This window comes from Populus trichocarpa, chromosome 8 (genome assembly GCF_000002775.5).
Source record: "Populus trichocarpa isolate Nisqually-1 chromosome 8, P.trichocarpa_v4.1, whole genome shotgun sequence".
NCBI lineage: Eukaryota > Viridiplantae > Streptophyta > Magnoliopsida > Malpighiales > Salicaceae > Populus > Populus trichocarpa.
The window spans coordinates 1,409,408-1,423,369 of record NC_037292.2 but is presented as its reverse complement, the minus strand read 5'-3'; the positions used below and the strand labels follow the sequence as shown (position 1 = coordinate 1,423,369).

The 13,962-nt window shown below is 31.6% G+C and overlaps 1 protein-coding gene across 1 annotated transcript; it reads right to left on the bottom strand.

Moving 5' to 3' along the window:
* LOC7479838 (pyruvate kinase 1, cytosolic) lies at positions 1 to 6,982 on the bottom strand. Its single transcript, XM_002311009.4, has 16 exons — positions 6,737 to 6,982; positions 6,214 to 6,310; positions 5,797 to 5,894; positions 5,243 to 5,398; positions 5,006 to 5,083; positions 4,651 to 4,782; positions 4,252 to 4,332; positions 4,014 to 4,085; positions 3,822 to 3,911; positions 3,172 to 3,316; positions 2,855 to 2,943; positions 2,422 to 2,517; positions 2,239 to 2,306; positions 1,945 to 2,044; positions 1,662 to 1,721; positions 1 to 453 (listed from the first exon to the last, which is right to left on the bottom strand). The coding sequence occupies exons 1-16, from the start codon at positions 6,800 to 6,802 to the stop codon at positions 301 to 303; spliced, it is 1,581 nt and encodes a 526-aa protein (XP_002311045.2). The 5' UTR covers positions 6,803 to 6,982; the 3' UTR covers positions 1 to 300.
* Between the last annotated feature and the right edge of the window lie 6,980 nt (positions 6,983 to 13,962).

Here is a 13,962-nt window from a genome sequence, read left to right as displayed (position 1 = left end):
TTGGGAATCAAGTCAAAATTTATAGAACAAAGGCATCGAAGCACCACAACAACAACGCCTTACTCGACCACGAAAATAAGGATACAATTACTCGACCAACAATGTCATGAATTTTTTGTTATCTTTTCCGACAGGGTGGGTGCCAGTCCATGATCTTAGCCAGCCCACAGCAGAAAGAACCTAACCCCACCTCTTGTATATACTATGTACTCTTACAAATGTCCGAGATCTTTTATTTTATACGATAAAAGCGGAAGCTGCCAAACACAGATTTCAAGCGAAATGAGATGCGCAATAACCTTAATCTTCAAGCTCAAGGATCTTCACCACGTATGCATCGCCAAGCTTTTGGCAAACAACAACTCGGTCATGAGGCTTTATAAAACCATGTGCCTTGCCATGATCCAAAGCAACCTTCAGAACCGATTCATTTGTTGAATTTGAAGACTCAGCCTGCAAAACCAAGCATGTTTACGTTTCTTAAAATAAAGGCTCAGCCTGTAAAACCAAGTATGTTTCCATTTCGTAAGAAGTTAAGCAAGAATTCATGATAATACCATCCCCTCTCAATCAGAGTTGAATATCCCAGTGAAAGAGGAAGAGTAGAAACTCAAGTGGCACAAGATCGCCTAACTTATGTGCCAAAGAACTACAACCCGTATTGCATTGGGATATTCTTTTTGAATACCCTCTTCCTATTTCCCAGTTATAGTTATTTCTCTAGGAAGTCACATTGTAATCATAGCAAGATGCTACAAACAACATGATTAAAAAAAGATGGTGTAAACTCCTATGACTAGACTCCTAATTTGCTCGTCATCCCTTAATGGCACTTCACTAAAATGCCAAGGGAATTTGTTGGATTCAAGGTATAAAAAATTTTGAATTTAAAGTGCGAAGAATTTTAAAAATTAATTAGAATATAAAGAATGGAAGTTTGAAAAGGTATCTAGAATATAAAGAATGGAAGTTTGAAAAGGTATCTTTTCGAACATCATGTTGCACTGTGGACCGGATGTTCAGAACATCCTGTTGTCATGTTCACTGAATGTTGTGAAAGAAAGATTTTGAACAGACTTCATGTTGAGTCTTGAATCGCATGTTTGAAACATGCAGTTGAAACCTCAACCAGATGTTCGATTCTGGTGTTGTTTTATTCATGTCTTTTCATCCAAAAGACATTTGGTATAATGTCAGTTATTGGTCACTCAACACTAAATAAAAGTCATTTGGTAGTTTAAAAACAACTTCCTATTCCTAATTTTCCTCCTCGTACTCAAAATTAAACAAGTTCTTTGAGTGTTCTTAGAAGGTCTTTTGTATCTAAGCCCTGAACATGTATTTGCTTTAAACCCAATAACAATAACCTTGTAGTGGGGGCTAATAACACTTTAAAGATAGTGAATTTTCATGTTAGAAAAACACAATCAATAACAATTCTCCCAACACAATTCCGTTTTTTATATCGGTATAAAGTATGTTTCCCACAAAATTAAAATTACGGTCATGGAACCTTTAACCTTCAGGACAAATATCAATAGCATATCAGAAAAGTGAAATTCATTCCAGAACCTTCACCCTGTCGCTCTCAAAAGAGGGTGAAGAAAAGTGGGACGGACAAAAGGGGAAACTTGCAATAATGTAACATAACACATGCTTACTTGGTGTCGAGCATCAGCAAGCATGGGAAAAATTCCTCTCACAATGAGTGATTGCCGTGCCTGCCATAAAACCATGAAAACTATTGAAAATATCGCATTCAACAGATTATTAATATTAATGGAGCGTAAATGAAAAATTGAGAAATCATTCTATATGGACAAAATTGTTGGACGCTTGTTAGCAGCTACCCCTACAACAGTGTTTTCACATGTTTCAAAATCGCTAGAGTTAGTCAACCTATCCCCTGGCCAGAAGATATAACCAATCTAAACAATAACGTACCTCAAAAGCGCCAGTAAAGGTCCAACGCAGTTGATTTGTCTTCAGCCGAGGGATAACAACAGATATCACAGGTGTTGTGGGCTTGTACTTTGCAATAAACCTGCATTGGTACATAAAAAGCTTAGAAAGTCCTAATCAGATTCTACAAGAAATTTGTGGGTCATCTGAATCACATTTAGATAATCTGATTTCATAAATCTCTCAAAATAGACTTCCAAGTTACTAACCATTTGCATTTGCATTTGCATTTAAAGAAACATATGACCCGAAACAAAATTGTGAAGAAGGAAAAACCTTGCAGCTCTTCCAGTGGAAGTGAAGCATAAAATTACAGAAGCTTTAACCTTGATAGCTGCACGGACCTTCATGACCGAAAATAGCAAGGGTAAAAATAAGGGAAATAAACAATTGCATGGCAGTAATGCAAAGAATGTTCAAAATAAGCAAAAAACCCTGAATCAAACATTAAGAGATTACCGCAGTGGAAGTAATAGATTCCAGATGGCTCATTGAATCTCCTGCATATTTGACAGCTCTTTTGTAATACAAATCATAATTGAAAACCTTCTCTGCCTGCAGTTGGAAATATAATCAAATCAACAAAAAAAATTAGAAAAGAAAATGACTACGAAATGAATTTTGAAGTGAAGCAATGCAGTTCCAAGAAAAGGCAGCACAGATTATTGAGTAGGCTACCTCGTCCATGTCTAGGTCTGTGTGCAGTTGAGACAAGTTTACCATGCCTATATTCATGGAAGCTAAGGAAGAAAATTTATCTATAGTCCAACAAACTCTTTGGCCTTTTTTGTGTGTGTGTGCATGAGAGGGTGTGTGTGTGTGTGTGTGTTGGGGGGGCTGCTGTCCAATGGAAATATCAAGGGAAAATGGAGGAATAATTGAGAAAAATTACCTCGGCACAAATTCTCCCAACAGTAGAGATGGTCTCCACTGGATACAGTCCTCGCAAGGTCTCTGCACCTAGAAGAATTGCATCGCTCCCTGAAGCAACAGAAAAACCACAGTATAACACTTCTATTAGTCTGGGATTTATGAAGCATATAATACTGTCTAACTTACTGACCAAACTGGAGGAATGGGGGTATCAAGACAGCTATAAGCAGGAGAATAATACTCTCACTCATGTAAGAAGCTAGCACATCATTATCCAAAACAGAAAGATACACGCAACAAAGGTTACAACAGGGAACTTTTCAAACTGAAAATTACCATCCAATACTGCATTGGCAACATCAGTTGCTTCTGCACGAGTAGGTCTCAAATTCTCTGTCATACTATCCACAACACGAGTAACCACAGCAGGTTTTCCAGCCATGTTGCACTTAAAAACAGCAGTTTTTTGAAACAGAAACACCTGCGAAATGCACAGAGCAAGACAGTCTAGTTGGATTATGGGTAGTAGTAGAATATCCAGATTCAACTAGCACTAAACGCACATGCATGTTCACTGATGGTGTCAAAGCATATAGGAACAACATGCTAATGCCTACAGTTGGTTATCATATCTGAACTCATTGCCAGGATTGGGATCACGGGAAATTGAACCTTTTTAATGGCCTCCGAAAGCCACAAAGTTATCCCACTTAAAGTATGATATGTGAACGAAAAATAAAACCTACAAAAGAAAGATTGATGATACAGCAATGTTGTATGGTTGTAACAATTTAAAGATTGTTGCTGCATATCACTTTCTCCATTTCCTTTCTATCTTCTCTATATTGCTATTATGCAATCCGTATTAACTCTAATATTTGATTATCACATGTTAACAAGCAATTCTAGGACCAGTGTATTTTAATTCCACATGTTTATGATAACTTACACATATGCAAGCTCATCAATCAGATTTCATAACTAACCTTCTCTGGTGGGAGATCTATCCCCAAATTTCCACGGGAAAGGATGACACCATCTGCTTCTTGTAGGATCTCATCAAAATGAGCTAATCCCTGAAAGAAATGCATTAGAAATAAGGAATCTGGAACCTATAATGGAATTTAAGCACAGGTACGATAGAGAATGGCATATGATAACAGAATTATAAATCTCACCTCTACATTTTCAATTTTTGCAAAAATTTGAGTCTGAGAGAGGTCCCCAAGTTTAGAAAGAAATTCACGAGCCTGTATAAAAGGATGACCGGCCACAATTGAAATGTTAAAGGGGAAGGGAGAAATATATTGATGCAGCAAAAAATTGTAAGGACCCAGAAAAGGGGAGAAGTCAAAGTAATTTACTTTACAATTGAAAGAGATAATAGAAAAGAACTCTTAGATGGAAAATCCTTACATGACGAACATCTTCTGCATGCCTGGTGTATGAAAGTGAGAGGATGTCTATGTTGTTTCGAACACCCCATGAACTTATAACCTGATATTGATCATGAAAATGCCATCGAAGCACTTAATGATAGCGGAATAGCAGTAAGCACAAAATTTCCAAGGGAGCATGTCACCACTCTTACAAATAGTTGGCACCCAAGTTAGTGATTAATAAAAACAAAGAATATGATTCTGAAATCTTAGTTCCAAGGGGTAGCATAATGGGTAAGGAGAAATAGTTGGCATTTTTCCAGTATAAATGATTGAAGCCAGCACTGATTAGTCAAACAGGAAAAGGTTAACACCAAACACGATTCTATATAAGCTTTTATAACAACACATTATATGATCGAATAGAAACAAATACCTCTTTATCTTTATCAGTGAGAGTAGGCAGATTAATATGGATTTGAGAGACATGCAAAGTATATAGCAGTCCACTCAAGGTAGCAGAGTTCTTTACCAAGCAAACCACATCTTCACCATTGACTTCAGTGACCTGCATCATCATGAAATTGATTTAAGAACATTCTTCTTCTTCTTTTTTTGAAGTTGACGCAGGCCATTATGTTTTGAATACAAAGTCCCCTGGCTTGTTTGTACCAAGAACAGTTTTAATTAAAATGGGTAGGCAGCTAGCAATAAAAGTTACAGATGGTATGTAAAAGGCACGCCTAGCATGAAAAGTAGGTGACATGACATGCCCCAGTGAAGCTACTTACCTCTAGCCACACAGAAGTAGTTTCATTTCCTGTAAAGAGATATTGACCAATAAAAATGGTGTCTCCCTTTTTCACCGCCTGCAAAGGCCATATCAAATTAAAGTTACATGTCATGGAAGAGGGGGGGAAGGCACATGCAGCAATGTTTTAGAGAAGCTGCACAAATTTTAAAAACATAGATGCAAATGCCAGATGAAATCAAAATCAGTCTAAACAACATGTAAAACAGGTACTTACCGTTGACAACCCGGTAAAATTTATGGGTAGCAGACATGAAGTAGCTTCTTTGTCCAGATCTGGTGTTAGGACAACAAAACTATCTTCCTGAAGGGAAATCGGGTTCTCCTTTTTATTGATCACTTGCAACTCTGGACCCACAGTATCAAGCATAACCTGAAATCAAAACCAAAAGAATAAAAGGGTAAGAAAGGCATAAGATTTGGCTATTAGTAGAAGTATAAACCCACCAAGGGAATAGGATAAAATTCTTATTATCTAATGCGCTTGGGTGAAAGACTTGAAGCACAAAGATGTAGCAATCAAAATAGATTCTTCAGTATGAGAACAGAACTGTATCTGCATCGAGTGCCAAAAAATCTTGAATACATTTTCTATATTTATCATGCACTTCCAGACTTCAAAATTTTAGAAATGCATTTGATAGTTCTTGCCTTCACCCACAACATGATCCCTCTTTATCAAATTGTCATTAATGCCTTTGCATCAACGTTGGATAGCTAAATGAGATAGTCATCTGGCTTATAGACTGAATCTAATAAAGATAAGCTTACCCCACAGAGTTTCTTGGCACTCTTGACAGCTATCTTCAGATTATCCAATGTCTCTTGATGGTAATCAGTGTCACCCCATGAAAAATCAAACCGAGCCACTACAAAAGATTAAAAAAAAAATCATTCAGATCAGCCCCCAAGAATAAGCCCAACCGTGTATGTCAACCTTTAGTTATATAGCCTGCTTGGTCTCAAAGAAGATCAATAACTAAAGATACGCAAAAGTTTGTCTACTTTCAATATGTGGCTCTTAGTGTGAAGTGAAACCTGCAATTGCCCCTGAGCCATTTAACAATAAATTATCTGGATAGAATGAATTCATTTTTTCTAAAACCAAAGAGAGTTTGGAAAAAAAGAGAGGAGAAAGGACCTTTCAATAATAGGATGTTTAAAAATGAAAATCAGATGGAGCAATACCAGACATTCCTGCCTTCAAGCAGTTAGATATTATCTCGACAGACCGAGATTTTGGACCAAGTGTGCCGACAATCTTTGTCATTGCAGGAAAGAAACTCTGCAAAATTCAAAACGATAAAGAACATATTATACCTACATAATGTCACTCGTGTACATAAAAGAGAGAAATTCTAGCTCAGCCCCAATACTTTTTTATTATTCTTTTGCCTTTTGATCTCCAAAGTAAAGAAAAATACGACAAATCAGAACAGTGTCTCCGTTCCTAACATTTTCTCAGCAACCAGACAAATCACTCAAGATCAAGAAAGTAGAAACCCCAAAAACTTGTTAAGATTCTTTTATGCTTTTCTTGAGCATGTTCTTGATAACCAACCAAGAAACCAAAGAATTTAAAATAGGAAACTAAAGAAACCGAGAAACAAGAAAGAACGGTAAGAAAACAAAGCTTTCTTGAGCCATCAGAAAGAAAAGAGTGAGAGCTTAAAAGTCAAAGCAAAAGTAAATAAGCTTGAGTACACCTTACAGGTTTTGATGGCTCAAGAACTGAAGCCAACTTCATGTTCTCTTCAAGGTTCAAGTGCGGGTTCATTTTTTGATCAGAAGAGAGAAGACTCTGAAGAAGATAGAGAGAGAGGGAGCTGGGTTTCCAGAAGGAGAGAGGATGGTGAGTTTAACAGAGATTGCGTGATTTTTGCGTTGGTTTTCTCTGCTTCCTGTTCCTTGTTTCTTTATGGTTTTCTTTCTCGTGTCATTGAAAACGACATGGACGACCGTCATTTCTTCCAGCTTGCAAGTAGTGTTACAATGGGCTACGAGGGGAGCGTAGCAAAATATTTTGTTTTCCTTTTCCACTTTTGGTTATTATGTATCGGATCACCATGAAATGCAATTTAAAATGGTGATTTCCTGTTCCTTGTTTAATTGGTACTCGTTGGTCGAATTTTTATTATTATTTATACTTTATTTATTGTTTATCAAGTAATAAAGTTAGATATACATAAATTATTAAACGGGTTTTAAATATTTAATTGGTACCTGTTATCTATTATTATTTATTAATTAATAAAAAATAAAATAATTAATATATATATATATATATGAAGTATGTATATGTATATTAAATGATAAATATCATTCATATGTGTGTGTGTCAATATTAAGATATGTGTATACCATGTTATAAAAAAAATCTAAATATTATATAAAATATTTGTATAATATAAATATATATTTCAAGTTAGGTTCAAATGGGTTTTAAATTGGGTTTGATAATATTCATACCCTATTTATTATTTATCTATACCATAAAATTACTTATTCATTAGGGTTGTTCAGGTCTACTTCATATTTATGGAATTCAAATTAAATTGTTATCTCTAGATAAGATAGGAGAGTAAAAGAGAGAGATAGAGAAGGAAAAAGGAAAAAGGAAAAAGGAAAAGAGACTAGAGGCATTAAAAAACAAGTAGATTTTGCAAAGTTTGACTTGGAACTTTGCTCTTTTAATATGCTCAATTAGATTTTGCAAAGGTGGTCCGAAGATAATTTTTTATCATAGAATAAAAAGAACACCAACAATAACAATCTAGGAGGCAGCCATAAAGTTTTTTCACGAAATTATGCACCCAAATAACATCAAAATTAAGAAAGAAAATGCAAAACTCAGGAATTAATTTTGAAATTATTTCTGCTTATTGAAAATATAGAGTTTCCTGTTAAATTGGAAGAGAAAGAAGAGATTACAAGTAAGAAGCTGCCTGATGTTGTAGAGTTCGCTGATCCTAGGACTTTGAAGAGCCTGGAATGAAGAGTCCCTTGATCGTTTTACCAGTAAGTTCCCATGTTGATTCAAGTAAAACTCTGTTGATTACTCTCTTTTTTTTCAAGGATTAATTATTCTCTTTGTTAGATTTCATTCTATAAAGTATAAACATTTAATCATTCCTTGTTTGGTCTACGTTGTTAGTCTATCATTACAGAGTCTTATGTAGTGTGAAATAAGGAACTTGCGAGTCTTTGGCCATGAATATGACTCGCAAGTCATCTAATTAAATTTAAATTTTTTTTTTTTTAGCCTGTTTGAAAGTGCTTTTCAAAAATATTTTTGAAAAAATTTGAATTTTTTTTTAAGTAATATGTTTTTGATGTTTTCAAATCATTTTAATGTGTTGATCTCAAAAATAATTTTAAAAAATAAAAAAATATTATAAACACACTTTTCTAAATGAAAAACACTTTAAAAAACAACCATAACCACACTCCCAAACACCGTCTCAAACTCAAAACCCATTTTTTCCCCTCATTTTCCCTTTCATTGCAACCACCTGCCCACCTGACAATCTCTCCCCCACCACAAAATACCTATACTACAACCACGATATCACCTCTCTCTCTCCACCACAAAACATGATAGTCTCTCTCTCCTCTCACTTGCGGTTTTCTCATCAACTCTTGACCACTGTCGTCATTTAGCGTCACCACCACCACCCATATTCAACATGTTAAGGTATATTTTACACTTTCCCTCCATGAATTGCATAGGATTTGTGCTAACATATGATACATTTTTATTTTGATTGATTTAGGGTCAAGGTTGAGGTTTTTAGGGTAATTTAGAATTTTTATAAATTAGGTCTGAATTATATTAATTGGCTATAAAATACATTAAATCAAGTTGATAATTTCATTATTCATGAAGAAAATTGATGAATTTAGCTTATTATCAATTATGGTATGGTCAAGGTTAGGGTTTTTATAGGTTAAATTAGGAGTTTTATTGAATTAAATGTAAATTATATTAATTAGCTATGAAATACATCAATTGAGTTGATGATTTTATTTTTTGTTGAGAAAATTAATGAATTTTAGTTGTTGCTGATTATGTTACGATTTAGGGTTTTATTAAATAAACTTTTATCAAGATTATATACTTTGATTAATTTGCAATATTGATAAATAAAGCTTGGGTTTGGTTGTACTGTTATCAATACCAACAAATATATCACTTACAATTAAAAAAAATGAGTTCTTAACTGCTATATTAAATATGTTTCTCACCAAGTTTCGAACCAGGTGATTTTAGTGTTGATCAATCTAGAAGCTCATCTAATGCATTCGGTGATGTAATTATTTTTATTATTATTATTTATTAAAATATTAAAAAAATCAGCATTATCTTTTTTAATAATGAACTTGAAAAAGTCGAGGTGCATATTTTCAATTATATAAAATATATTACAAATAAAAAAAAAATTCTAATTCAGTTATGAATTTGACAGGGACATTGATTCAACCTAATTGCAACAAGCTATTACATTACCATCTGGAAAGGGTGAGGGTGACAATAAAACCAAAATTTGATAAATGAATATCTAAACTTGTATGAACGAATTTGTTTTAGATAATTACTAGTTATTTGATATATATTTTGCTACGGGTTGGATATTTTTTTTTTAAATATACATGCAAGTTTTTTAAATGCATTTAAAAAATTCTAATTATAAATAAAAAAAAGCTCATGCATGTATTTAATTAAATAAATTAAGAATCATCTGTACATAAATGCAACAAAATGGTAACGCGTCGATTCCACTCGCCTAGCTACAAGTTGAATATTTTTTTTTCTAACACAGATGAATTAATGTATAAATGTTATTAACGTGTGTATTGACAGTAAGTAAAAAATATAACTTTGAATCAAAATTTGGATGCTTACATGTAATAAAATATAGTGAAGATCATATACATTAATAAAGATATATAAGATCCCAAACTTATTTTTAATGTTGTAGAAAAATCTAACCATATTGCAATTGTTACATTGAAACACTATTTTCTTAGTCTTTGTTTAATAATTTTTGAAAAGAAAATAAGATAATGAACAACACTATTTTCTTAGTCATGTAGAAAAATCTTCATGATGTTTATATGAAAAACATCATGAAGATTGAAGATAAGAAAAGAAAATGGTGATAGATAGGTAAAATGAAAAATGAACAAAATATTAATTATAAAAAAAAATACAAGAAAAACTTGTTTTTCATATATAAACTAAAAATTACAATTTTGTTATTGCTACAATAAAAAAATTGATAATTATATCATTCCAAACAAGTTTTTTTTCAGTATATAGATATACTTGAACAATCCAATTCCACTCCACCCAGGCGGCGGGCCCCTCAATAATCACTCCATCACCCATCAGGTGCTCCATTTAAAACAAAAACTTGATAAATGAATATCTAAACTTGTATGAACGAATGTATTTTTTTAGATAATTACTAGTTATTTGATATATATTTTGTTGTGGGTTGGATATTTTTTTTTAAAAAATATATATGTAATCTTTTCAAACGTGTTTTAAAAAATCTTAATTATAAATAAAAATCTCATACATGTATTTAATTAAATAATTTGAGAACTATTTGTACGTAAATGCAAATAAAAATAAAAATGTTAAAGCGTTTATTTCACTTGCCTAACTACAAGTCGAATAATTTTTTTCTAACACAGATGAATTCTCGTATAAATATAATAAGTATGTGTATTGACAATATGTGTATTGACAATAAGTAAAAAATATAATTGTGAATAAAAAATTTAATACTTACATGTAATAAAATATAGTAAAGATCATGAACGTTAATGAAGACATATAAGATCCCAAGTTTATTTTTAATGTTGTAGAAAAATCAAATAATATTGTAATTGCTACATTGAAACACCATTTTCTTAGTCTTTGTATAATAATTTTTTAAAAAAAAATATATAAAGAAAAATTTTTTAAAAAACAAAAATAAAAAAATGATACAAATAGGTCAAATGTAAAATGATAAATATTTAAAGTATATAAAAAAAACTAAAAAAGCATCATGAAAAATGAAGATAAGAAAAGAAAATTGTGATAAATCAGCAAAATATAAAATGAAAAAAATATCAATTATAAAAAAAATACAAGAAAAACTTGTTTTTTATTAAAATAAAACTAAAAATTACTATTTTGCTACTGTTACAATACTACTATAATAAAAAAAAATTAATAAAATTGATAGTTATAACTATATCATTGTTACATGAAAACTTTTTTTTTTCAGTACATGCAGAATAATATTTTGACTTATATTATTATAGATATACTTGAACAATCCACTTCACCCAGGCGGCGGCCCCCTCAATACTCATTCCATCACCCATCAACCATCAAGTGCTCCATTTTGCTTTATCCGCTTGACTATCAAAAACCCTGAAGAATCCCACGCCCAAGGTTCTCTCAAAAACCAATGACGGAAACTGAAACCAGCAACCAGCAAAATCTTTTTATTTCCATAGATATTTATTATATATACACTAAAAGTAAATTGTGTTTTTATATAAAAATAATATAATTATATATATATTTTTTACCGTGGTGTACTGTAGTTGTGAAAAAATTATAATTTTTGGTTTTTTAGAAAACAAAGTTTTTTTTTTATACTTTATATTTTTATCATTTTACACTTTGTCTATTTATCATAATTTTTTATATTATTTTTTTAGTTTTTCTTTATATTTTTTTTTAAAAAATATTATTTTTATTTTTTATACTTTGAATATTTATCACTCTACATTTTGCCTATTTATATCATTTTTTTATTCTTATTTTTATTATTTTGAAATTTGTTTTTCTTTTTTACAAATTTTTTTAGAAAAACTATCATACAGGAATTAAAGGAACAATGTTTTACTATAGCAATTGCAATATTGTTCAATTCTCCTGCTACGTTAAAAATTAACTTGAGATCTTATGTGTTTTTATTAACATATATGATTTTTACTATATTTTATTATATGCTAGTATTGACTTTTTTATTCACAGTTATATTTTTTATTCGATATAAAAAATACATTAATAACAACTACACTTTAATATTTTGCATTCGACTTACAATGAGGTAAGTTGAATAAATATGTTATTTTTTTTTTGTATTTATTGACACAAATGGTTCTCAGTGTATTTATTTAAATGCATGCATAAGTTTTTTTTATATATATATATATATATATATTTTTTTCACAAAAAATAATAATTATCCGACTGAAACAAGAGTAAAATAACCAGCAACATATATACATGAGTGAAGTCGAAAATAGTAAATGTTGATGGAATATTCGATTGGTATATAGTGAAGATTCTATCAGCATTTTATAATACTAATATCATTGTCGAAAATTTGTTTACTGGGGTTTCTATTTTGTCGACATTGAAAAGAATATTCCATCGACTTTAACATAAATTGATTATAGCGTCTCGTCTTCGCAGGGAGAGATATATTTTAAAAAATTAAATTGATAAAATAATATTTTGAATAGTATAAATATAATTTTTTTATTATACATATTTCAATGAAAAAAAACTATCTAAAAAGCATATAATTGTATCGAAATAAAAAAATTAAATATTTTTTTTAATAAGTTTGATGTTATTTTTTTCACATGGCTAGCTGCATATAATTAATTTATTTTTTTTGTCGGCTCTATTTTATTAGTTTTGGTTTTTGTAAGAGATATATAAAAATAACATTTAAAAAAAAACATTTTAAAATTTTTTATTTTTCATTTAGCACACCCCATGAGTTGATATTAATAAAAATAGGTGTGCTTGCTAAATAAAAAAATGAAACCAATGGAGTAAAGCTGACACTTCTGGATGGAGACTGGTTGATATCTATAGGTTGGGTGGCTGGGTTCGTTGGGGGAGGGTAGTTAGAATTAAAATAGAAGAGAGAGGTTGTTGTTTTCTGAATTAAGAAGGAGGAATGGGAGAAGACAATTGTCAGGTTTTGATTTCTTTTAAACTTACAAGTGAAAATTCTGTCAGTAATTTAACAAAATTATCAAAGGAATTTTTATTAGTTTTTATTCCACTACAGTTTCCATTGAAAATTACACAAAAAAATTTTCTGTCGTAATTTTCATAGATGAATAACAATGCTATATTTTCCGTCGGCATTTTCATTGTTTTTTTATTCTAATTTTCTAATAGTGAGGTCATTAATGGGGAGGGAATTAGGAAATTTCTTTGTCGTATACGAGTACGGATTGTTAGGGAATGCAGGAGCAAGAGTATTGAGGAACATCGAAGACGAGGGGGGTTTGTTGAACTCATTTTCCAGATAATTAGCTGCTGCTGTCCGGTTTCTTGCTAGATGCTCAGCATTCACCATGCAAAAATGGAAACTATTTGACAGTACTGAGCTGTTACTCTGACGAATGTGAATGTTAGCCTTCGGAAGATGTTTATTTTGAGAAACAATGACGGATATAATTAGTGTTCGTTTAGCTGTTAGTCAGGATTTGTATGACAAGATCTGATTGAATTTTTTGTTCTTGTTAGGAAAGAATATTAATTCCAGGCTAGCTCAAAGAGGCAGTGAAGGTGATGTAACTGCTGTATTAGGATACAGAAGAGAACATATGAAAGGAAGGGAATTTCTGAATGCAGGCGGCGATGCCATATTCCACTCATTTTTCTATTTTGCAAAGGCCATATCAATATTGAAATGCCTTGCAGTTTTCGTAAATATTCTTCTGTGGGAACTGCGACTTAGAAGTCTCAAGCAAGTGTTTTTTTTAATTATAGATGTTCGGACAACTTACACGCATATCGATTAATCTCTTGAGGTCAAGAAATTAAGGACCATGTAAGTTTTCAGTGGTTCTGAAGTTTATAACAGCTTATGCGCACCTTAATTAATCCCTCAAGGTCAAGAA

Coding starts and splice junctions, on each gene's coding strand:
- LOC7479838 (XM_002311009.4), bottom strand. CDS start 6,802: ATGAACCCGCACTTGAACCTTGAAGAGAACATGAAGTTGGCTTCAGTT. Junction 4,783..5,005: donor CTACTTCTGTGTGGCTAGAG/GTAAGTAGCTTC, acceptor ATGATGATGCAG/GTCACTGAAGTCAATGGTGA. Junction 3,912..4,013: donor CAAAAATTGAAAATGTAGAG/GTGAGATTTATA, acceptor CATTTCTTTCAG/GGATTAGCTCATTTTGATGA.